General features: G+C 30.0%; 1 protein-coding gene across 1 annotated transcript in view; it reads left to right on the top strand.

Annotated features, from left to right (window-relative positions):
• Window positions 1-25,393, top strand: part of LOC127286387 (single Ig IL-1-related receptor-like) — a 158,245-nt gene that overhangs the window by 73,177 nt on the left and 59,675 nt on the right. The window contains exon 2 of the mRNA XM_051312792.1: window positions 20,529-20,710. Coding sequence (XP_051168749.1) covers window positions 20,529-20,710 — 182 coding nt within the window. The remainder of the gene's footprint in view (window positions 1-20,528; window positions 20,711-25,393) is intronic.

The raw sequence follows: 25,393 nt of genomic DNA, 5'->3' as shown, positions 1-25,393 counted from the left end.
CTATTATTTCAATAATTAGAGAAAAAAGAGAAGTCTTTTGAAAAAAATTGTCTTCTTACAAAATAGAAGAATATGCAAAGGAATACAAAACAGGAATGTATAAAATATACGTACAAAAAAGGGAATAAAAGAGCGTAAAAACATTTTTTTTAATTTTACAAAGCTGATGATAAATACAAAAAAAACAAATATAAAAAAGCTGATGTATACGTAAAATTTCTCAAACATCATCAAATTTTTATTATTTTATAATAAAAAAATCCTTTTTTTTTGTGTGTATAAATTACCTTTTAGTTTTGTTATTCTTTGTCCAATTTTAATTTTTTTTATATACTATAGCTGTTTTTCAAACACTGAATAGTTTTTTTTAGTACAATTATAATTGAACGGCATATAAAGTTCCATGATTTTTTAAACTGTACATTCAGAATGAATTTTATTTGAAACAACAAAATTTTGGTTGCATCAACAAAATAAATGTATTGATATACAGTTACTCTCTAAATCTGAATTAGTAAAAATGTTTACTAATTTGAATTAGTGACTTACATTTTGCTTCTGAATTAGTAAATTTGTACTAATTATTAGTAACTTTTACTAACAATTAGTAAAATTTTACTAATTCAGAAGCAAAAAGTGAGTCACTAATTCAAATTAGTAAACATTTTTACTAATTCAGATTTAGAGAGTAGCCAAACTTTTTGTTGAATCAGCCAAAAAGTTTATTTGACTTAATCAAATTCTTTCTTTAAACGAAAAAATTATTAAAATAAACCAAATGTTTATAGATTAAAAAAATATTTATTTGAATCAAACAAAACTTTTTTGTTAGTGTAACAATGTATAATAATAATAATAATAATAATAATAATAATAATAATAATAATAATAATAATACTAACATATACCTATAATAATATATAATAATAAGATAATAATAATAAAATATAATAATATATAATATAACAATATACAACTACAATAACCATAAAAATAACAATAATTTTTGTCTCTGATTTTTTTGTGAATAACTTTTTCTTCTACTTGTGGCATCAAAGCATATAATATATTAAATTCTGCGTCTAACGAGTTAAACAATAAAACTTCTGAAAAATTCTCAAAGTTATTGCACTTCTTATTTTCTTACGATATTATACATTATAGAAAAAATTCTTATTTAAAGAAACAAAAAAAAAGTTTGTTCAACTACATATTTTTAAATTTGGAAACAAAACAACAAAATTTAGTATTTTCAAAATTGTTTGATTGAAAATGTAATCATTTCAAATATTTTAATAACTTGAATTTTTAAAAGTTGCATTTTAATAAGTATTACAATAATATTTTAACAATAGGAAACGAATTACGTAACATATTTGAAGTATTAATAATAAAATTGCTCCCATTTTTTATCTACTGCAAAAACATTTTAATTAAATATATTTTTTTTTAATTTAAAACCACAACAATATAGAGTTGAACTAACTTTTATTTTGACTGTCAGTCCGATTCTTCTTTAAAAATCTGATTGGAATTTTATGTATATGAATATAGAGAAAAAAATTTTTTTAATAAAAATTAATTTAATAACTGTTATTGTTCAAAATTGGAACATTTTTTTTACTAATAAAGTCATTGAATTTGCAAGCAATTTTTTCAGGAGTTAAAATAAATGCATTTTTTTTAGATTGGCAGTTCGTTATTCTGTGTCTAGTTTGTTCAATTTTAGAACTGTTTATATATATATATATATATATATTTTTTTTAGCAGATGATCATGTAGTGATATGGGGAGTAATTTGTGAGAGAGCAGGCAAAAAGTATTATCTGTTTTTTAAAAAATTGTCTGGAATTCTCGAAAATTCGATTTCCATCTCTCTCGATATACGCCCACTATCAGTAGCGCAATTACTTTCCGTTCGGCAGGACCTCGAAATTGCCAGCTTGCCATCGTTCGCGGTAAAATACAAAAAAAAAAAAAAAAAAAAAAACAAAAAAAAAACAGAACACAAAAAAGAAATAAAAAAATCCAAAAAAAAAATGTGCTCGTCCGCTATATAGCATTGAACGCGCGTTGTGCGTCATTATTTTTCTCCTACGAAGGGTTTACCCATCCATTATCGTTATACTACCAGCACCCATCTTTAGCTTTCGAGAGATTCTCTGGTCCCGTGAATGGCAGACCAAACAGAACGGATGGCGGTAACCTGCTGAACGTACCTCGCTAAGCATATAATCAACGGTATCGCGGTTGCGTTAAAAAAAACCTGCGAGTTTGCTCAAGAGACGAGAGAATTTTTGCCCAAAGCTTATTCATCCCTTTTGCAATCTTACTCTCAGTAAACTTTTCGGTAAAAGATGAATACAGATTTAAAAAAAAAGAATATTTTTTTATATTTATAAACATCGTTGCTTTACTTTTAAGTGATTTTTTATTTGCAAATAACGCGTTTGAATTGCTTTGTAAAGAACGATGATTACTTGTTTTGAGAGAAATATTTACTTTTAGTTACCTATATACAGCTGTTTCTTTTTTTCATAACAAAAAAATGTTTCCAATATACATGAAAATATGTTTTATGTTATATAAAAGAGTTTTCATTTTTTCGAATTCATACGAATTTTACGTTTATATGATTTTTTGGTTCGATTACTCAATATGTGGAAGTGATCTTCTAGTTCTTTATTTTTTTTATTTTTTTTTTTTAGTCATATATAATATAAAAATCATCTATACCGGAAAAAGAGGTACTTTCGTTTGTGTGCATACCACACCTGCATTCGCGATCAAAGTGTCGTTTTTATATACACATGTACGTGTATAGATATAGTTTCTATAGGAAAAAAAGTTATGAACAATAATAAATGGGTATACCTGCCAAGTGGATTGTTTACCTAGAATTTTTATTACAAATAATCTACTTACGCCTTCATGTTTAGATCTTCTTCCAAGCGAGGAAAATGATTTTTTATTCTACAATATTTTTTATTGAAAAAATAATCATGACTATAACAAGTTTTTAAATAAAATTTTTCAAAAAAGTTTAAATTGAAAAACATTTTTTTTTTATATATATATATTGGTGAAACTTATATTCTTTTTGAGAATTTGAAAAGTTTAAATTATATAAATCTGAATTTTATCACTTATGAATATATTCAATAGTGCAGATTTGATAATAAAACCCTTTTGACTGTCTGTTAATATTAATAATTTTTTTTACTAAAAATTAGTATTTTTACATATCAAATTTTTATTTCACTGAATTTATCTTTAACCAACATTTTATGTTATATCCGCGCATTTATTTTAATTGCGGTCTAAATTAATTAAATTTGTATTCTTAATTAATTAGAAAAGGTTATAAAGAAAGGTACAAAAACTTTATGTTACATTACATACAATATTTATATTTATACCAAGTGTTATACAATTGTTTAGTGTATTGAAGTGAACGCGTGGTTTATAGAAGGATCGCGACAAGTAATGATCCTTTTCGTTTGAGATACAAAAAAAGTTCTGATTTTTAAAAACAAGAGTTTAGAGGAGTGGAGAGTTTGGAGCTGGAAGGGATGTAGAATTTTGCATGAGGAGGGTCAGGTTTCATCTTATTGGTTCCTTTTTGGAAAAACCCAAAAAGGTGGAGTAATACAGTTTTCCATAGGTTTCTATAATAGCGTTAGAAGTCTGAGCGAGGGTGTATAGGACAGGCTATTAGGGTTGGAGCAATTATCCTAATCCTAGGTTCATAGACATCCTTTTTTTACAGCCTATTATTGCATAGTTTTTGAATTGTGCCTGACAATTGAGACTAGCAAATAAGGTTATACAACTTACAGTTTGGAGGCTATTTAAACATGTTGATATTTTTCTCTCTAAGACGTAAATTATATTTTTAAGATTGAAAGATTGAGGATAAGCCTTAGATTTATTTGTGTGTTGTAAAATGTAGTGTAGTGTTTGTATTAAAACTAAATTTCATGATATACATCTGTGAGAAATCTTTTATTATGGAAAAACAAGATAAGAACTAATAGATAAATTTTAAATTAGTTATTAGTATTTTCTCAAAACTAAAATTTATTAATTTTTAAACAAATTTATGTTGCGACGCAACACGTCGGCCCCCTTGAACTAACAAGTTCAAAAAAAAAGAAAAATACACAAAACAAATTAATTAAGACATTGATAGAAATTTTTGAAAAAATACAGTATCTTTATAAACATTTTGGAAATTAGACATAAATTGATTTGTTGTGAACTCTTTATAAAATAGATTTACTGGATTTTATTCAGATTTCTGCGTGTACTTAGCCGATTCTGAATTATCTTCTATAGGAAGCGGGCAAAGTCTTTTTACGCAGCGCTTATATTCTCCGGTGCTAGTTTTTACAGTTGCCACACGAACAATTCCATCCGATCCAGGGTGAACTTGGATGATTCGACCAATTTTCCATTGTAGTGGTGGTAAGTTTTCATCATTAATGGCAACCATTGTGCCAACCTTGAGAGAGTAGCCATTAAAGGTGTGCCATTTGCTGCGTACCGTCAGCTGATGCAAATATTCACGATGCCACCTTTTCCAGAAATGATGACGCAACTTTTGACCATGCTGCCATGCTGATAAACGATTGGAGGGTGTGTCCGTGAAATCCAATTGAGGAAAGCTCGTTAATGGACCACCAATAAGAAAATGTCCAGGAGTTAAGGGTTGTAAATCAGTGGGATCTGAAGAAATTGGTGTGAGTGGGCGGGAGTTTAGGATAGCTTCAATTTCAATAAGATAAGTCTCTAATTGCTCATATGTTAATAGAGTATCGCCTACTGTGCGAGTGAGATGATGTTTGCAGGATTTGACTGCGGCTTCCCATAATCCGCCGAAATGGGGAGAGCGTGGAGGATTAAAAGTCCACTCAATTTTTTGATTAGCTAAAAAATTTCGTACTGTTTCATTATGTTCAGTTGATTGGAACAATTCGTGTAATTCCAGAAGTTCGCGACTAGCACCGACAAAATTGGTACCGTTGTCGGAACGGATCGTTTTTGAAATTCCTCTCCTAGAGAAAAGTCTTTTTAAGGCTGCGAGAAAGGCTTCTGTGGTTAGATCGCTAACTAATTCTAAATGTACTGCTTTTGTACATAAGCAAATAAAAAGTGCAACGTAAGTTTTAATTTTATTTCTATTGCGAAAACGTTTTTCTTTAATATACAAAGGACCGCAATAATCAACACCGACATTCAGGAAAGGACGATTATGAGAAACGCGTTCTTTTGGTAAACTTCCCATTACATAATCAACACTTCTAGGTTTTGCGCGAAAGCATCGAACGCACTTATGTATAATTTGTCGAGTAGTGTTTTTGCCATTTATCGGCCAGTATAATTCACGCACAGAATACAATGTTGCTTGAGTGCCTGCGTGCTTAAGTCTTTCATGTTCATCACGAATAATTAAACGTGTAATGTAATGATTTGACGGCAATAAAATTTGATGCTTTTTATCTAAAGGTAAGTTTGCATTTTGCAATCTACCACCGACTCGAAGAATATTCTGCTCGTCTAAGAATGGCATCAAGGGAATAATTTTACTTTTTTCCGAAATATTTTCACCGATTTTAAGGCAAGTTATTTCCTTTGAGAAGGACGAGAATTGCGTTATACGAATAATAACGAGGTTTGCGGTCTCGAGTTCGGCAGCAGTAATAGAACCTTGAATTTTTTCTGCTTTAATTCGAATATTATTAATAAATCGTAAAACAAAAGCAATGATGCGTTTTAGTTTATTTATTGAACTAAATTTTGATAAAAACTGTTCATCAAAGATTTTGCTTTCTATACAAACCGGGGAAGCAACAATTTTTCTTTTTTCTAATGTTTCACTAACGTCAACAATTTTTTGTGGCCAAAATTTTTTATCTTGATTTAGCCACGGGGGACCATTTTTCCAAATCTGAGACTCTAACAGCTCTTGAGGCGTTTGTCCTCTAGATACAGGATCAGCTGGATTATCCAACGTTGGAGTGTATCTCCATTGACAATTTTTCGACGTTTCTTGAATTTCGACTACGCGATTTGAGACAAAGGTTTTCAACAAGTGGGGTTCTGTGTTTAACCAATGAAGAGTTATCGTAGAATCGGACCACAAATAAACCTTATCAATTTGGATCTGAAGTGCTTCTTGTGTTACCTTGTATAAACGACAAAGAAGAAGAGCAGCACATAACTCTAATCGGGGCAAGGTTAATGGCTTGACCGGCGCTACTCGTGATTTAGAACAAATTAAAGAAATTCTATGTTTACCTGTCATATCAGTTGAACGCAAATAAATGCAAGCTCCGTACGCTTGTTCGCTTGCGTCACAGAAGCCGTGTATCTGATTCTCAACAACATTTGGGTCTAAAATTAAACGATTGAAACTAATTTTTTCTAAAAGAGGCAGCTGATCTTTAAACAATAGCCACATTGTGTGAATGTGGGCCGGAACAGAACTGTCCCAGGAGATTCCTGCCTTCCATAAAAGTTGGAGTATTATTTTACCCTTTACGATGACTGGTGCTAATAGTCCTAAAGGATCAAATAATTTTGCTATCGAGGAAAGAATGCTTCGTTTTGTAATCCTTTTCGAAAGATTTGAGGTATCAATTTTATAAAAAATGGTATCCTTTTGTGAATCCCAATGAATCCCTAAGGTTTTTACAGTTGAATTTGGATCAAGAGACATGTGATGATTTGAATTCACGTTCAAGTTCTCTGGGATCAATGTGGGATCGTTTGAGGCCCATTTTCTCAAATGGAAACCTCCCTTTTTTAAAAGTGCGATAAGATCATCGCGGAGTTCTAAAGCTTCGCTGCGAGATTTTCCACCAGAAAGACAATCGTCAACGAAAAAATCGCTCTTTAAGACAGTTGAAGCAATGGGATGCTGAGCCTTTTCGTCATCAGCAAGTTGATGTAATACTCGAATTGCGAGGAAAGGGGCACAGGACGTTCCATACGTGACAGTGTTTAGTGTGAAATCCTGTATCTTTTCATCTGCATTTTTACGAAAGAATATTTTTTGATAATGAGTGTCATCTGGGTGGACTAAAATTTGCCTATACATTTTTTCAATGTCAGCAGTAAAAGCAAAAGGATGAGATCGAAAGCGAGTTAGAATAGAAAACAAATCATTTTGTAGACTGGGGCCGACCATTAGTGTTTCATTTAATGAAATACCTGACGAAGTTTTTGCGGATCCGTCAAATACAACACGAGTTTTAGTGGTAAGACTATCCTCCTTCATTATTGCGTGATGAGGAAGATACAGGCCGGGATCGAGATCATTCTTGGTTTGTGTTAAACAAAGATGTTTGAGATTTGTATACTCATCGATAAATTCACAATAGTTTGCCTTTAATTTTGGATCCTTTTCAAAACGTTTTTCTAAAAAATGAAAACGCCGGAGAGCGATAGAACGAGAGCTTCCTAATTGATCCTTCTTTTCATTGAAGGGTAATCGTACTACATATTGGCCATTTTCAGGGTTTCGACGCGTATGTTCCCTAAAATGATTTTCGCAAGCTTCCTCTTCTTTGGAGAGGATTTTCGAAGATGGAAATTCTTCAACCTCCCAAAACTTCGTGAGGTTGACATCGAGAGGGTTTGAGTGTATTGTTAAATGGCATTGAATTTCCATTTTTGGCAGGACTTCATTTATTTCTCCCGTGACAATCCAACCTAGCTGAGTTTTTTGCAAAACTGCTTCAGGGTAGTTTTTTAATGAAATTTGACCGATAGAAAGCAACTTAAAAAATAATTTCACTCCGATAAGAACATCAATTTCTGCAGGCTTGTGGAATTCAGGATCGGCTAGCATAATGTTTTTTGGAATTTCGAATTTTTCATGATTAATACTAATAGAAGGCATGACCTTAGTTATTTTATCAAGAACTAGAAATTCAAGATTTTTCGAATATTTACTAAAACGAGATTTTACTGTAGCTGAAACAGAAGTTTTTATTTCCGTGGAGATACTGTCTACTCCGGACACAGAGATATTAACACGTTTTCTGGGTAAATTTAAATGAGAAGCAATGTTTTCTGTTATAAAATTAGCTTGTGACCCTGAGTCGAGGAACGCTCTACACATTTTAGATTCACCTCTGCTATTTACTATATCTACAAGGGCTGTGGCTAGTAATCCTTCGGACGACATATTAGTCTGCCGATTTAAAGGAGATTCATCTGCCATGGCCGGGGCCGCAACAATCGTTTCCTGACCTTGTTTCTCAAAATGTAAAAGTGTGTGATGTTTTTTATTGCATTTGCGACATGAAGATCCAGTGCAATCAGCAACGCGATGATTTGAACGTAAACAGTTTATGCAAAGTTTAGTTTTTTTTGCTGCTTCAAACCGTTCCTCAGGAGATAAACCCTTAAATTTATCGCACGAATAAATTGAATGTTCTCCCTGACAATGAGCACAAGAATATTTTGATGTGGTAGTGGCAAACGATTGCTGCGATCGCTGATTTGCACGAGGGTTAGAGAATTTTTTCTCTGCATTATTTTGAGGTTTATTCACGGTTAATTGCTGCGCCGTGTCTTCAAACTGAGCCCGACGCTGTAAAAACGAAGTTAATTCCTTGAAGGTAGGATTGACGGATTCACAACTAGATTCTTCCCATTTTTCGCAAATGGTTGAATTTAATTTTTGTTTAACAATTTCAACGAGTAAAGTGTCCCATGTATTAATCGGTTCCTTTAAAGCTTCGAGTGCTCTAATATGCTTTTGAATGCGATCGAGTAACGCACGAACAGAAAATTCTTTTGAGAGATGTGGTAAATTCAAAATCGCCTTGACATGGGTCTGCCGAATAATTTTTCTATTATCGTACCGTTCTTTTAATAATTCCCAAGCAACATTGTAGTTTTGTGCCGATAATTCAATTGATGCGAGAATTTGAGCTGCATCGCCCGTTAAACAGCCCTTTAAGTAATATAGTTTTTCTATGCCCGAAATATTTTTATCTTCATCAACAAGAGATTTAAATAGATCATGGAATCCTATCCATGTTTCATAGGATCCATCGAAAGTAGGAAGATTTAAACGCGGAAGATTTGTCTTTGAAAAGTGATTGGTACTCAAATTATTTATACGTTCGATACTTTGCGAGCTTGTCGAAGAATTGTGAAAATCATCATGAGAAGTTGATGTTGTTTTTAAATAATTTAAAGCCTTTGAGCATGCGGAATAATATCGTTCTTCATACTCTGTTCGAATCGCGGGATGATTATCGTCCTCTACTGAAAGTTCTAACAGGGTTTGCCATTTTTCAAATTCTGAAAAATGGTTGTCAACGTCTAATTTTCTTTTCTCTAAGATCGGAAGATCACGATTAGAATCAAACGAATTGATAAAGGTTACAAAATTAGTGATTTTACGTTTAAAATTTGCGACGTTAACTTTTATTTCCTCCAAACTCGATGCCATTTTTGCGGTGGCAACAATATACTAACAAAGAGCAACTGAGATTATTTAGAGAACAAAGATTGATTTAAAGGAAAGTTATAGACGACGGGATAACTATAAAGGAAAATTGGTGGTACAAATTTTGCTAACCTTGGCGATGTCCTCCTTGATCTCTGCTGCAGTACCTCCAGGTTGAATAATTTCTCCTTCGCTGATGAAAAGATGTACAACGGTGATACTTGGTGTTGATATGTGTTACATAAATGCACTTTAGTTTTAGCACTTCACACAAAGTGCAACAATTTTAAATTCACTGTCATATAATTCAATACGAAATAATAACACGATTGTTTTGTCTGTTCATTAGGGTCTTATAGCACGATAAATTGTGAGATTCACTTGAAAAAATAATTAAATTTTACAATGAATCCGCTTGTCAAATATGATATTGATGACACGAGAATTGCTTGAGACAATAATGTTTGTTTAATTTGATAAACACCTTACGGTTGTTTGGTGTAACGACAATTATTTTAACACGACACTTCACGTAACACTTTTTGACAGTTCGACAATACCGTTCAACTCACTTAGTTTTAGTGATATCCGGCTCGAAGGACCATGTTATATCCGCGCATTTATTTTAATTGCGGTCTAAATTAATTAAATTTGTATTCTTAATTAATTAGAAAAGGTTATAAAGAAAGGTACAAAAACTTTATGTTACATTACATACAATATTTATATTTATACCAAGTGTTATACAATTGTTTAGTGTATTGAAGTGAACGCGTGGTTTATAGAAGGATCGCGACAAGTAATGATCCTTTTCGTTTGAGATACAAAAAAAGTTCTGATTTTTAAAAACAAGAGTTTAGAGGAGTGGAGAGTTTGGAGCTGGAAGGGATGTAGAATTTTGCATGAGGAGGGTCAGGTTTCATCTTATTGGTTCCTTTTTGGAAAAACCCAAAAAGGTGGAGTAATACAGTTTTCCATAGGTTTCTATAATAGCGTTAGAAGTCTGAGCGAGGGTGTATAGGACAGGCTATTAGGGTTGGAGCAATTATCCTAATCCTAGGTTCATAGACATCCTTTTTTTACAGCCTATTATTGCATAGTTTTTGAATTGTGCCTGACAATTGAGACTAGCAAATAAGGTTATACAACTTACAGTTTGGAGGCTATTTAAACATGTTGATATTTTTCTCTCTAAGACGTAAATTATATTTTTAAGATTGAAAGATTGAGGATAAGCCTTAGATTTATTTGTGTGTTGTAAAATGTAGTGTAGTGTTTGTATTAAAACTAAATTTCATGATATACATCTGTGAGAAATCTTTTATTATGGAAAAACAAGATAAGAACTAATAGATAAATTTTAAATTAGTTATTAGTATTTTCTCAAAACTAAAATTTATTAATTTTTAAACAAATTTATGTTGCGACGCAACATTTTATTTAAAAGAATACTAATTTAACAAAATTTTAAGCGATTCGAATTTTGAAATGTCAGAAATTCCAATTTACCTAAATTTGATCGAATTTTAGGAATTTTCGTTTATACGAATTGTTATGTAGATAAAATTCTTGTCTAAAATTGCAAAGGGCCGAATAAAAAAATAAAAACATTTTGGCGCAATTTTCAAAAATTACCAATCACGATTTTCTTGATAATTTCTGATTGGTCAATTTTAAAAATTGCGCCGAAATCATTCTGTCCATTTTTTATTTGGTCATTGCAAATTTCGGAACAATGAAGATTTGTCGTTTTAAGAATTCTGTCAAATAACCATTTATGCAAATAAAGATTCGGACAAATGAAGATTCGGTAAATTGGAATTTCTGACATTTCCAAATTCGAATCACTTAAAATTCTGTTGAATAAAAATTATGCTAAATTAAAATTAGATTTAATTAGAATTAAATTAGAATTAAATAAGTGAATTTAAAGTGAAATTAAATTGATTTCAAAATGAAGTGAAATTCATTTTTTTTTATTTAATCTTGTGTTGTTAATTTTTTTTAAATCTGAATGTAACTTAATTAAATCTTATATTGTATTTATAAGAAGCAATAGTTTTCTCAATTTTATTATTACATTTAGAAGTGGAGAGAGAAAGATCGTATTTCTTTATCGAGAAATGGGAAAAATTCATCATGACCAGTAGCATGACTTTTATTACCGAAAGCGAGGCTTTTTTCGTTGAAGCTCAAGAGAAAACAGCTTTTCCGTCGATCCGAGAATCATGATATAAATTCTCGTTGACGGAGCGACACTCGTTGTTGCCTCCGGTCAGTGTCGTAACTATATACTTGCGCCTACCCCATCACCCCTCCTTCCCTCTTCCCTGGCCAACCTCCATCACAAAGTACAAAATTTATGATCAACCTTCCCCATAATAATACTTTTGCAAACTCTTTTTTCGTCGACATTGCATTGTTCTTGAGTTCTCGCGCGGTTCGCTTATAGTCGCGGACAAAAGTGAAAAACCTCAATAAAAAAATACAAATATTTCACCCACCTCCAATTTTTTATTTGGCATATATAATAATTCAAAAGCAATATTTCATTTGTAATTATCGGATATATATTGGTGGAATAATTACTGGTAAAAAATATTTTAAAATATCATAAAATATATTTCGATACTTTTAATTTTATAATGCTGATGTTATAACAAGAATATTGATTTTGTTATTGTCGAATGCAGAATTATGAAAATTATTTTTCCTCGCGAAACAGTGAAATATAACTTTAGTAATTAAAAGTTGTTATTTTGCCCAATATATATATATGTATATGGTAAAGTTTTGTACACAACAGACATCATTGGGTTGATAGGTAATTATTCAGGTAAACTGTAACTTACGATATAGAATTTTCTCTTCCATGAAAAGCAATGTATGTGATTAATCGGATATCATAAGGTCGGATATTGAATTTTCAGACGGGCTTTATGACGTAAACCTGAAAGTTAATTAACTTTGAAAGGAGTCTCACTTATCCCTTTCAGAAAGTTTGAAAACTCTTGGATTGAAGAGACCCAATTAAAAGTCCAGATCAAAGTATTTCACTTGCGCAACAAATGAGATCTTATTAGTGTAAGAGGGCAAAGGGGCCGCGAAAATATGTCAATTAACCATGATTTCGTGTATGTTGTTAATAGAACCACATTAAATTTTCTTCTTAATATATAATTAAATAATAATTTATAGTGCCTTAAGTTTTATGAACTTTCAAAATATGAATGAAATCATTTTTCTGATCGATAAAAGTTTCCAAAAATTACTACAGTAAATATTTTATAATAAAATTTTGAAGACAGTATAAAACATTTTGATAATCATAAAAATAAAGGGAATTTGATTTTTCGTTTATTTTTCTAAATATCTTGATTTTATGACAAATATTTCTTTTAATTTCATTGAATTATTATTCCATTGATTTTAATGTTAATTCATTAAAATCGAGTATTAAAATCTCAGCTATATAAGATTTCAAGTTAACGAATTTCCAATCTTTGAAATCAACCTCCAAAGTTTGGTAAATTTTCGTGAAATGTTCTTAATCGATCTCTCCCACGTTACCTATAAACTGGAGTATAAGCTTTAAATTACTGGGATCTTCAGGATGATCACCTGGAGGCGATATTGGGTTGCAGATTAATTATATCATGCCCAGGAGGTACCTTCGAGTTAGTTTATGGTGTTTATAGGCACTTTCAAACGTGGATTATACGACTCTAGATATCAGTATAGCATATATATATATACTTATATAGTTAACTATCAAACACGTCAGTTGCAGTAGAGCACACGAACCCTTATAGTTTCTCCGCAGACAAACCAGTCAACTTAAAGGTGTATATATCGTTTCTGTATGTATATTTCGTACATATAGTGAAATACTCTTTGAATCTATAGTATGCCTGTACCCTCTTCTGTACACGATAATTAGTTTCCGAGTAGAAGCGTTTAAAGCAATCTATGTGTGCACTAGTCTGCGTAAGCACATGCGTATGTTCGCTCTATACACATTTACACATATGTATAATGCACGAGGCTTTAGTAGCTAATAGTAAGCTAGTTTGCTGTAGATTAATTGATTCGACGAACTTTCGATGAAAAGAAGCGGCTTCTGTGTTAGAGAAGTGTCTCTCTCTCTCTATATATATATATTGCGTGTCAACCCCGATGTCAACTCGTGGGAATGTCTCTCCAATGTTGTCTATCTCTCTCCGAAAGGCAAGCGGATATATTCAGGTCGAAAAGATAATTATTACATGTGAAAAGCTTATATATACTTGTTGCGGTAAAAAGTCGCGCAATTACATATAATATATGTTTTTCTTGAAAGTACTTTGATATTGTACCTTAGGTAGTTTCATGTAGTTAATTTACAATAAGAGACTTTTCGTGTATGTATATTTTTACTGTGTATATTTGTATCTGTATATTTCTAGTATATTTGTCAAGGTGTTCCATTGGACGAAGTATAAGATTTTTAAAAATATGCGCGCACATTTTTGACCAATCAAAAAAACTTTCCAAACGCGCATGCACCAGAGTAGCAAAATCTATTGCAATTAGCACATCTATAGTGAAAATGTCGAAACATTATTTGAAATTATTGTAAAACAAAATTCTATTAAAATAGTGTTGTTGAATTTAATTTGCAAAAAGTGTGCTCATAAAACAACCATTATTCACTTGAGTTGTAGTACTTTTCCCTAAAGACAGTGCTAGTATCGCTAACCCAACACGGCAAAATAGAATTGAAAAACCTTATACTTAGGTATGTTAATATACAATTTGCGTTTAATTATTTATACTAATGCTTATCTGAGTTCGTCAAAAACATTGAAATTCTCTGATATTAAAAATAATTATTTTTCCGATGATATTATAATTATATCACTGGAAAAAGAATATATATTTATATACAAGAAAAGCCGTAAATTTTACATACTGACTGAGAACTGTTTTTGTTATATCTGTTCGAAAAAGCGAATTTAAATTTAATTCTCCACATTGTGGTTTATCGTAAATAAAATCACATTAATTATGCAATTGTATTCTACTGTTTTTGCAAGGAAACAAAACACTTGCCACGGTTTTTAAATAGCCCTATTCTGAAATAACTTTTATTTATAATTACATGCACATATAATATCTGGTGTTTTCATCGAATTCTCAAGAATAATTTTTGTATTAAATATAAATAAATATTTATTATGTAAAAATTTTGTTGTATGTAATTTTCACTTCTATTTTTCAATAAAACAATATTTTTTATCAAACTATAATAATATTACTTTTGAAACAGTTCTAAGTGATATATATATATATATATTAATACCCAATCAAAAATTTACTAATGGCGCAGTACTGGCGCAGTACTGACAAGTGTTGGCGCAGTACTGGCACCCAGTATTGGCGCCAGAGTTGGCGTAACTTTGGGATGATAACATTTTACCAGTATTGGCTACCAGAGTTGGCACCAGTATTGGTAACCACTACTGGTTCAGTACTGGCTGAGTACTGGTAGTTTTGTAATTTATTGTATACGAAAAGAAAACTTTAACTGTAACAGAGATAAGTTTCACTGCAATAGTGAAATCTCTGCTCCAGGTAATACTTTTTTTTTAGGAAAAAGTGTGTGAAATTTTTAGTAACCCAACACAAATTAAATATTAATTAAATAAGTCAACTAACTAATAAATATTTTATTATATATAAAATCGAAAACAAAAAGAATTTTTATTTTTTATTAAGTATAATATATATTGCAAATTATTATTTAAAAAAATCAAAAAATAAATATAAAAATATGTTTATTATAAAACCAAAGTTTTTATAATATATAAAAACAGTTCAGTAAAAATAAAAATGTTTATAAAATAATTATAATGTATATAATTATACAATTAGCTATTTAATTATTTCATTATTCACTTTAATTATTTGCATCAAAATAAATTTTTGAAAAACTTTTTTAGAAATTAAAAGTTGTTTTTCAATTTTTAACAAGTGTTGTCAAGAAAATTTTTTTAAATTTTTATTTTAAAAATTATTAATTTTTTTTATAAAAAATGTTATTTATTTTTAGTTTGATCGTTTAAAAATTTTTTTTGGATTATTGCATATCTGAAAACAATAAAAAAAAACTTGCAAAATGTTTTGGAATTAGTCTCAGGAAACTTTTTGTTTAAATAATTTTACCCACAAAAAAGCAAAATAAAATACCTTTTAATTTTCAAAAATAAAATCAAAGTGAAAAAATTTTTATAAACAAAATATTTAAACAAAAAGATTCATCAGATTCACTCTATAACTTTTTGTAAACTAGTATTAATCAAAAAGAAAATCTATTTGAGCCAGTACTGGCTCAATATCGGCTCAGTACTGGTTTTCCAATACTGGAAGGATGGTACTGCACCAGTACTGATACAATGAAAATACCAGTACTGGTTCAGTACAGACTGCCCAGCCTCGGCAGCCAATACTGAACCAGTACTGCGCCAGTAGTTAACTCTGGTATAATACTGAAATTTTTTGTTGGGTATGTGTCTTTAATTAAACGACGAATATATTCGCGATGCGTTATGTTCGAAGAATTGCGGAAATCCTACTGTCGGTGACGGATTTTCATTGGTTGGTATCCCTGCAAATTTTCGCGTGAGTCATGGCCCATAAAGTTTCCGGACAGGACGCGAATTTCTATGGTTCGCCCGGCGCGAATAATAGTGGCATCCTCATTCCGTTACGGGGAATTACAGTGTGCATATATATATATATATATATATATATATGTATACACATATACCACACTGACGATAAATACACATCAGACTTAAACACGCGGTAAAATCCATTAGGACGTATTCCTATTTGCCATTTTTTTTACTTTTTTTTTTATTCGCGACTGTATACTCTCTCTCTCTCTCTCTCTTTACAATTATAAAACGAGTAATTTAGCGAGAACCAAAAATTCGACGCGTGCAAAACGCTCATTCATTTCCTTTCGTCTCTTTTCAGCTCTATCCGGTCATGAATAGAATGCACATGCCGAGTGAAATCGAATTTCAGAAACAAACGTTGTTGAACATTGTATGTAAATTAAATTTATAATAGAATTATTCGCGGAAATCAATTGTATTTTTAAAAACTTTTTTTCTATGCGCTTCTTTTTAAATATAGGTAATTGATTATTTTATGTATTTGTTTTTTAATTTTTGTCGGAGAGATAGAGGAAATAATGTTTCTGAAGTGATGAGAGCCTATAGTTGGAAAGATTGCATATAATGTTTATATAATTAAAATGTTCTAATCATAAAAGTAAACAAAATCCTGCACCTGTTTTGAATGTAAAGGCAACAGATGTATTTAACGAGCAAACTTACTGTCGTTTACGGAATATGTTTGCAATACTAATGGTGTTTACTTGTTTATTGTGTACAAACTGGAAACCTTTTGAAGGGTCCGCGACATGTATTCCTTTACTCTCTTAAAAAAAATTAAGACCATCTATATTTCCTTCTATTTTTCTTATGAATTAAATATGGGTTTAGTATTATTTTGACACAACATTTTTTTGTCACAATTGTTATATTATATACAATCGTTTGATTATGTTGTTTTGTACAATTGAAAATATTAAGTTAATTTATTCTTGAAATTAAAAAATTATACAAAATAACATTTTCAATTTTAATAATTGTTGTTGTTAAATTTATTTTTATTTTATTTTGAAATAATTAATACAAACTATTAATAATAAATTAAAATTGTGTTTCAGTGTTAAAATAAATAAAAAAAAAATTGTGGAAATTTAAACCAAACGTACTATAAACAATAAATTGTAAATAAGAAACTAAAATAGGTAATTAAATTAAAATAGGAACTCAACAGCTAAAATCAAGATTAGAAAATGTATTTGTACAAAATATGTAAAACAAGTTGTAAATTCAGATGTTCATTACATAAACATTTTGCTTCTTCTTTACGATCAGCAAAAAAATTTGCTTCCTCGTAGAGAAAGCAAAACTTTATTGCCAAAATGTGAATTTTTGATTTTTTAACTTTCATTAATTCCTTGAATGTATACTTTATATACAGGGTGTTCCAAAAGTATGGAAACTTGCAAATATCTCGAAAAGTACGAATTTTTTGTAAAAAATGTTCAAGACAAAAGTTGTTCCAAATAAAAAGATGTACATCTTTAAAACAAAAAAATTGGGCCCGGAGCCCAATGTTGGGCCCTACAATGAAAAAAGTGGTTTTCTTAAATGAGACCACTAATTTTCAGTATCAAATTCGTATATAATCCCCATGAAATTCTGCGTTCAGACATGTGGTATAAGTGCCCAAAATATTGGGCCCAATCGAAGATATTGGATCCAAAATTTATCAACAGATAAATAAATTTTAAAAAATCGCATCTCGGAGGGATTTTGAGATCGCAGGATTAAAAATTGGAAGCTAATTTTCAAATTGGGCATAGAGCCCAATGTAAGATTCCGCCGCCCAATGTGAGGGCCCAATATTTTTGGAATTAGTACCACAAGTCTAAGCCCAGAATTTCAGAACGATTACGAAATGGAAGGATACTAATTTTGTTACTGTAGGCCTCACATTGGGCTGCGGAATATTACATTGGGCTCTGTGCCCAATTTGAAAAATAGCTTTGAATTTCTAATCCTGTGACCCCAAAAACTCCAAAAGATGCGATTTTATAAATTTATTTATTTGTCAAAAAATGTTGAGCCCAATCCCAGACATTGGGCACAATATTTTTTGGCTTTTGTACTACAAGTTTAAACCCAGAATTTCATAACGATTCTGAAATGGATACTGAAAATTAGTGGGTTTTATTTAAACAACTAATTTTTTTTAATGTGGGCCTCACATTGGGCCGCGGAATCTTACATTGGGCTCTATGCCCAATTTGAAAATTAGCTTCCAATTTCTAATCCTGTGACCCCAAAATCTCCTAAAGATGCGATTTTTTAAATTTATTTATTTAACGAAAAATGTTGGGCCTAATCCCAGACATTGGGCCCAATATTTTTGTCATTTTTACTACAAGTCTAAACCCAGAAATTCATGGGGATTACGAACTGGTTACTGAAAATTAATGGGTTTTATTTAAGACAACTAATTTTTTTTACTGTGGGCCTCACATTGGGCGGCGGAATCTTACATTAGGCTCTATGTCCAATTTGAAAATTAGCTTCCAATTTTTAATCCTGTGATCTCAAAATCCCTCCAAGATGCGATTTTTTAAAATTTATTTCTCTGTTGATAAATTTTGGACCTAATATCTTGGATTGGGCCCAATATTTTGGGCACTTATACCACATGTCTGAACGCAGAATTTCATGGGGATTACGAATTTGATACTGAAAATTAGTGGTCTCATTTAAGAAAACCACTTTTTTCATTGTAGGGCCCAACATTGGGCTCCGGGCCCAATTTTTTCGTTTTAAAGTTGTACATCTTTTTATTTGGAGCAACTTTTGTCTTGAACATTTTTAACAAAAAATTCGTACTTTTCGAGATATTTGCAAGTTTCCATACTTTTGGAACACCCTGTATATATCGATCGATTTGTCTTGACGTAAGGAATACAATTATTTCATATATAAACTTCAATTTAAAGAATCACAAAATTTTATAGCAAAATGTGAATTTTTGATTTTTTTAACTTTCATTAATTCTTTAAATTTACCTCAAATGTATAGTTTATATATATATATATATATATATATATATATATATATATATATATATATATATTATATATATATATGTGACGCGCTCCGAGGAAAGGTACCTAAGAAGCAAATCATTTTAAGGTTATGTTTGTCGTAATTTTATCTTAATGAAAAGTTTATTTTTTTATTATGTAAAGTAAAATCAGTTTTTATCGAATATTTTCAATGTTATGAAGATTTAAACACCAATAATTTATATTGAGAGTTGATTCCCTTTGTGTATTTTTACTTTAAAAATCACAAACATAATCTACAATTTTTTGCTTCTTAGGTACCTTTCCTCGGAGCGCGTCACATATATATATATATATATCGATCGATTCGTCTTTAACGATCCCATTTTTCTCCGTGAAAGATACGACGATTTATGTTTAAAAATTGAATGAAATTTGAAAATTAAAATTTATCAGTTTTTTTTAATTATTAAATAAACTATTCGTTTGACAAGAAAAATCCAAAGGAAAAAAAGATGCGCCTCTTTATTTCCTACAAGGTATAGTATTTTTCGGCGAATTCTTCTTCCCGGTCGTTCATTTAAATTCACGAAGATATATAAATATTACTCTACTTGATTTTTACGCGAGATTTTCGCTTGAGAAATTTGAAGATGAATGTTTCACGTGCTTTTGTACATTTAAAATATTATATATAGCTATTGAATTCATTGAAGAATTTTGCGGATTATCGACTCACTCGGCAAAGGTCGCACACGTCTTGTGAGTACAGTATAGGTCTCTCTCTCTCTCTCTCTTTCTTACTCCTTTGAGAGAATTTATGGCGTTCGGTTCGTCTGGAGAGTTATAACGGAATCAGAATGTCCATTAGCTCGAAGAAAATAGATTTTTCTTCGGGGGTTGACAAGATGCTGACGCCTTCTGAAAAATCTTGGAAGAATATTTTTCTAAAATAGAGTCGATAATGGTAATGCGTCACAGATTTGATAGAAAAATTTCTGAATAAATCCGATAAAAATGGTCTAGGCGTCTCTCCTTTTTCTCGATTGACGCTGTCTCAGGCACTTGTAATATTTTTTTTCCCACCTTTTTTGCATTTCACATGCATATATATATAAATCTTTAGTACATTATGAGAATTTTGAACATTTTAATTTTCGTTACTTTCTCGGCATTTTTTTAATTAAAATTTTTTAAATTTTAAGATTAAAAAAAAATCTTTTTATCTAGGTGTAATATCTTTTATGTTAAAGAGAATATATTATTTTTTTACGTGAAAATTATGATAATATTTTTAGAAATTTCTCAAGTTTATTGTTATTTATTTATTTTTTTTTTTGATGCAGGTTCAAAGACAACAGAGCATATCCCTGGCCAGGTGGTGAAAGCCATTTCATCTTATACCCTGAGAGTGCAAATCAGACAATTTATACTCTTAACGTACGGGCGTCGGATGCAGGACGTTATTCTTGTCAGGCAAGAAACGATACCACCACCTTAGAGGCTGACATCACTCTTACAATACTTGGTGAGTTTTTTTTTTCATATTCAATTACAAATTAACCTGAATACAGACAGTCGGAAAAAAGTGCGTTTTTTTCACATATATTGTTTCTGAATAATGGCATTAAAATTTTTTTTAGACAAATTTTTTTTTTAAAAACACTTCCAATGTTAATAAATATTAAATATCGCAATCCATTCAATGTATGGAAATTATTATTTTTTAAAAAGTTAGTAATTTTTATTTATTTACATCACTAGATTATTATTGATAAAGATTTTATAAACATTTATAGAATATATTTGTATCAAATAAAAGTCGAGCAAGCACATATTGAAATATACTGTATATAAATCTGCTAAAATCCATAACATATATATATATATATATACACTGTTAAAAATGTTTCTAAAATTCATTTACAACTTTACACCAAGTGTAAAGTTGTAAGCAATCGGTGTTAATAATTCGGTGCAAAAATGCATGAACAACCACATTTTGCACCGAGTCCAGTGTAAATTTAAAAAAATCGCAATTTTTGCACCAGAATGGTGTAAAAGCATGGTATTTATCGAACTTTTCAACTTTCTGAGTGCGAGTATATTTTTTGTCTCACCAATCGCACCAAAAAGGATGAAAGCTTGATGGCCATATTTGTTTACGCGTCACGTCGCGCATGAAGGTGAAATTTTCCTTGTGTCCTCACATAACTGTTCGTGATTATGCAAATGAAAAGTGAACAATTAAAGTATGGAAGAAGTGTGTGAAAAAAGAAAAGTTTGCTTTGAAGCAAATCAAGTAGTGTGGATGAATGTTCCGTGCGAGAAAAATCCACCCACATATCACGAATTTCTTGCTGCTGGTAAGCTATATTATGTTACCTTTTATTTCGTTTCGAATTTCAAAAACAATGTATATTATATTATATTTATTTATATTATTCATATTTTATATATATTTATATTTTATTCTTTAACGAGGTTTGCCAAATGATAGCGATAACCGGTATTGGGGACCGGTACTGTTAACATAACCTCAAAACTAAAAAGGATTTTTATCAATTTTAACGCGAACAAAATTGTAATGAACAATTGCAAATAATTTTAAATAATAAATAAGTAAATAAATAAGAAAATTAAAACAAGCTGATATATGTTAATTATAATAATTTTGTTGTAATCGGAAAATTATTCTATTTTTATATGAGAATTCTCAAAGAAATTGTTTATAATTGAAGTCGTTTTATTTGTCAAAAATTTCAAGCACACATATTTAATTAAAAATGTGTTAACAGAAAATTAAAATATATGTGTACTTTTGTTGTAGCTCAAAAAAAATTTAATCTAACAGAAATTGTTCTAAAAGATGAAGAAGGAGTGTTAATTGAAGAAGACTCATTTCATTTTTTCGATCAGCAAATCATCTTTGTTGAATCAAAACAGCAGATTTCCCAATTAAGAGAGTGGCAAGGTTAGTTAACAAACGTTTTTCACATTTTGTTTATTTAATAAAAAATGTTGAAATTATTTTTTTTCATTATTTTTTATTTACTTTTAATAATTTAACTATTATTCTTATTATTATGGAATGTAAATCCAGTTAACGTTTAATCTTTTTTTAATGTAATTGACAGATGTTCCCGTATTGAGGACTGAAGATTGTGTTTATGTAAAACTTAGATTTGTAAAATGGCATTAATTATTCCTTTAATTAATTTTATAGAATTTACAATCTAAAATTGAAAGCGTCTCTGGAGGGATTGAATTAATCAATCGAAAAGATTGTGATTTGGATTTGAAAAGCAGAAAAAAATTAATGAATATTGTAGTTTTCCTTATGAAACAGGAACATGGAAAGAAAATTCCCAAAGCCGAAAAAATGAAATACGCAAGTGAATTAATCAAACTTTTTCCGCGTTTAAAAGACAAAAGTTCTAAGCTTGGTTACGTAAGTTTATTTTCTTTTAATAATAAAATCTTGGTCATGCTTTTAATTTCACATAATCTATTTTTGTAATTAATGATTTTATTTACATATTATTCTCAACCTTGCAGGAAGCATTTTTTAATCCTGATACAGGTTTGGGATTTTTCTCAAACCGATTAAAAACAATCAACAGATCTAAGAATAAGAAAACGCCAAATATTGTTACTCAAGAACCAGTCGAAAAACCTGTCGAACAAATCGTGCAAGAAAAATGTGTATCTGCAGATGAAGTAGAAGAGAATTTGGAATTTCTTCAATTTGCAGATCATTAGAAAAATTAAATGAAAGGATAAAAATTTTTAATTACGGGTATGCGCAAATAAAAAATAAACCTAGTCCTGTCGCTTTGCATAAGAGGTATTCAATTGGTCAACGAGCCGCACAAGCTCGCTGCTTATTTATGTATTTACCACTCATAATAAGTGATATCATAGAAAAATCTCAAGAAAAAAAAATCGTCTATTTCAAAAATGGCAAGTTCTCCAGCTCCTTTCTCAAATTCTACAAATTGTTTTTTCACCCGTTGTTACGCCAAGTATGATAGCCGAATTGAGACAATTAATTGTACAGCATCATTCGTACTTTTTACAATTTCTAGGAACCCACTTACTACCAAAACATCATATGTTGATTCACTATCCTTTGGTGCTACTGTTAATGGGACCTATCATTTTTTTATGGACAATGCGTTTTGAAGGAAAACATAATTATTTTAAACAATTGATTAAAAGGACGAATAATTTCATTAATGTCATAAAAACTTTTGCCGAGCAACATCAAATATTCATGTACGAAAAATGGGTTGATTGTGATAAAAAAGTAGAACCTACAGCGACAGCGAGTACAGGAAAATATGTATCATTTGAAGATATTATTTATAAATATAAACTCGATACAAGTGCTACTCTTCATGATACGATTAAAAATGTTTACCGGGTTAAAGAACTGCATTTTCAAATAGATTATCGAATTGGATCTTTCATTGCGAAAAAAGAGAATTCTTCGGAATTTCCAATTTTTGTAGAAATTGTTGATCTATTTATTGCGTCGGATTTAGGGTATGCGATTTGTAAGCCATGGAAAAATGTCGAATATTGCGAAATTTATGTAGGGTACAAAGTAACACGTGATATGTCTGCCAAAGAAGAGTTACTATGTTTAAAAGATTTATCTCACGTTGTGGCATACGATTTGCATCAGGCATATCATGCCACTGATTATTACATAATTCCTAAGTACAGAATTTTATAAAATTAGAGGTATAAGATGTATTTTTGTAATATTTCAAATAAATTCAGTATATGTTCAGTTCATTTTTACGTGTTGTTAGATTTCATTTCATTTATTTTATTAACTTTTGCACAAAATAATCTATAAAATTTTATAATATGAAGACATGTATTTTTTATTTGTTTTATAAATAATATAATTTTTTTAAATTTGATATACTTATGTGCATTTTTCATTTATAATTTTATGAATTCTACTTCACTTTATCATTAAATTAATATTATCATTATTAAAGTAATAAAAATAAAATTATTTTAATTTGTTTTGCAATTTTTTGTACTTTTTAAGTAATGTCTAAAAAAATATGTATCTTGTAGAAAGAAAACAGAATCATTTTGTATAATCTAAAACATGCGCAACAAATGTCGAAGTTTTTACATTACAACTTTACAGTGTTACAAAACTAACACTTAAATTCGAATCACACTTCACACGAGAATGACATCTTGAAAAGTGTTTTGTAAAAAAGTTACACTTTCAGGGATGTTACATTCAAAATTTTCACTTTGTGGTGTGAAATAAGATTTCATTTTTAACAGTGTATACATTTAAAAATATTCAAAATATTGAAAATAGTTAAAAATTGTCGAAATATTGAAGGATTTAAAAGCATACGGCTTCTGAAAAGCTTTTACAAGTTTTTGAATTTTAATGGTTAAAGTTTGTAAGTGCAATATTTATTTTATACTTTTTTTTGTTTCGTGAGTAAGTAATCGGAAGTACATATATATATATATATATATCGTGACCCTGGAAATTGCATTTGAGATTTGAAATAACTCGCGGGTATATATATTTTTTTTGTTACATTTTTTTACCTTCCTGGGATTTTGAAATCAATGCCCGGAAATCTGGAACTCGTTTATTTTTTTTCTCGTGTGTATGGAATTTTGCATAGATTTTGAATTTTTAAAATTGCATGAGATGTAGAATATTATTCGCATGTGACTCAATGCAATTTGTTTCTCTATAGCATATATATATATATTGTGCGACGCCCATAGCACAAATTTCCATAAAATTTCTTGAAATGTATTTTTAATTTAGCATAAAATTTTCGTAAAAAAAGGAAAACAAAAAATAATTCAAAATAAGTATAAAAATTATTATTAATAGGTATATATTAAAAAATAGGGCAATTATACTGTTAATATGTTGATCAATTGTTTCCTTCACACAATATGAATTTAAAAAAAAAAAATTTTAACGTAAATGAGATTTCGGTAGATTAAACAAAATCTAATTTATATGGAAATAAATTATCGCGGGTGTCTGGCAAATTATAACGCGAATGGAAGTGATAATGAGTAGTTGATAATTTAAAAATATGTGTGATATATATGGGTATGCAATATATATTATATATATATATACCTATACTACAAAAAGATATAGCCGCCAACGCCGCCGATGTTTTTCCAGGCGAGAATT

This window comes from Leptopilina boulardi, unplaced genomic scaffold (assembly GCF_019393585.1).
Source record: "Leptopilina boulardi isolate dan_hultmark-lab unplaced genomic scaffold, ZJU_Lbou_2.1 LbouV2_354, whole genome shotgun sequence".
NCBI lineage: Eukaryota > Metazoa > Arthropoda > Insecta > Hymenoptera > Figitidae > Leptopilina > Leptopilina boulardi.
Note: the sequence above shows the minus strand (reverse complement) of the source record. Positions and strands in the feature narration are given on the sequence as shown.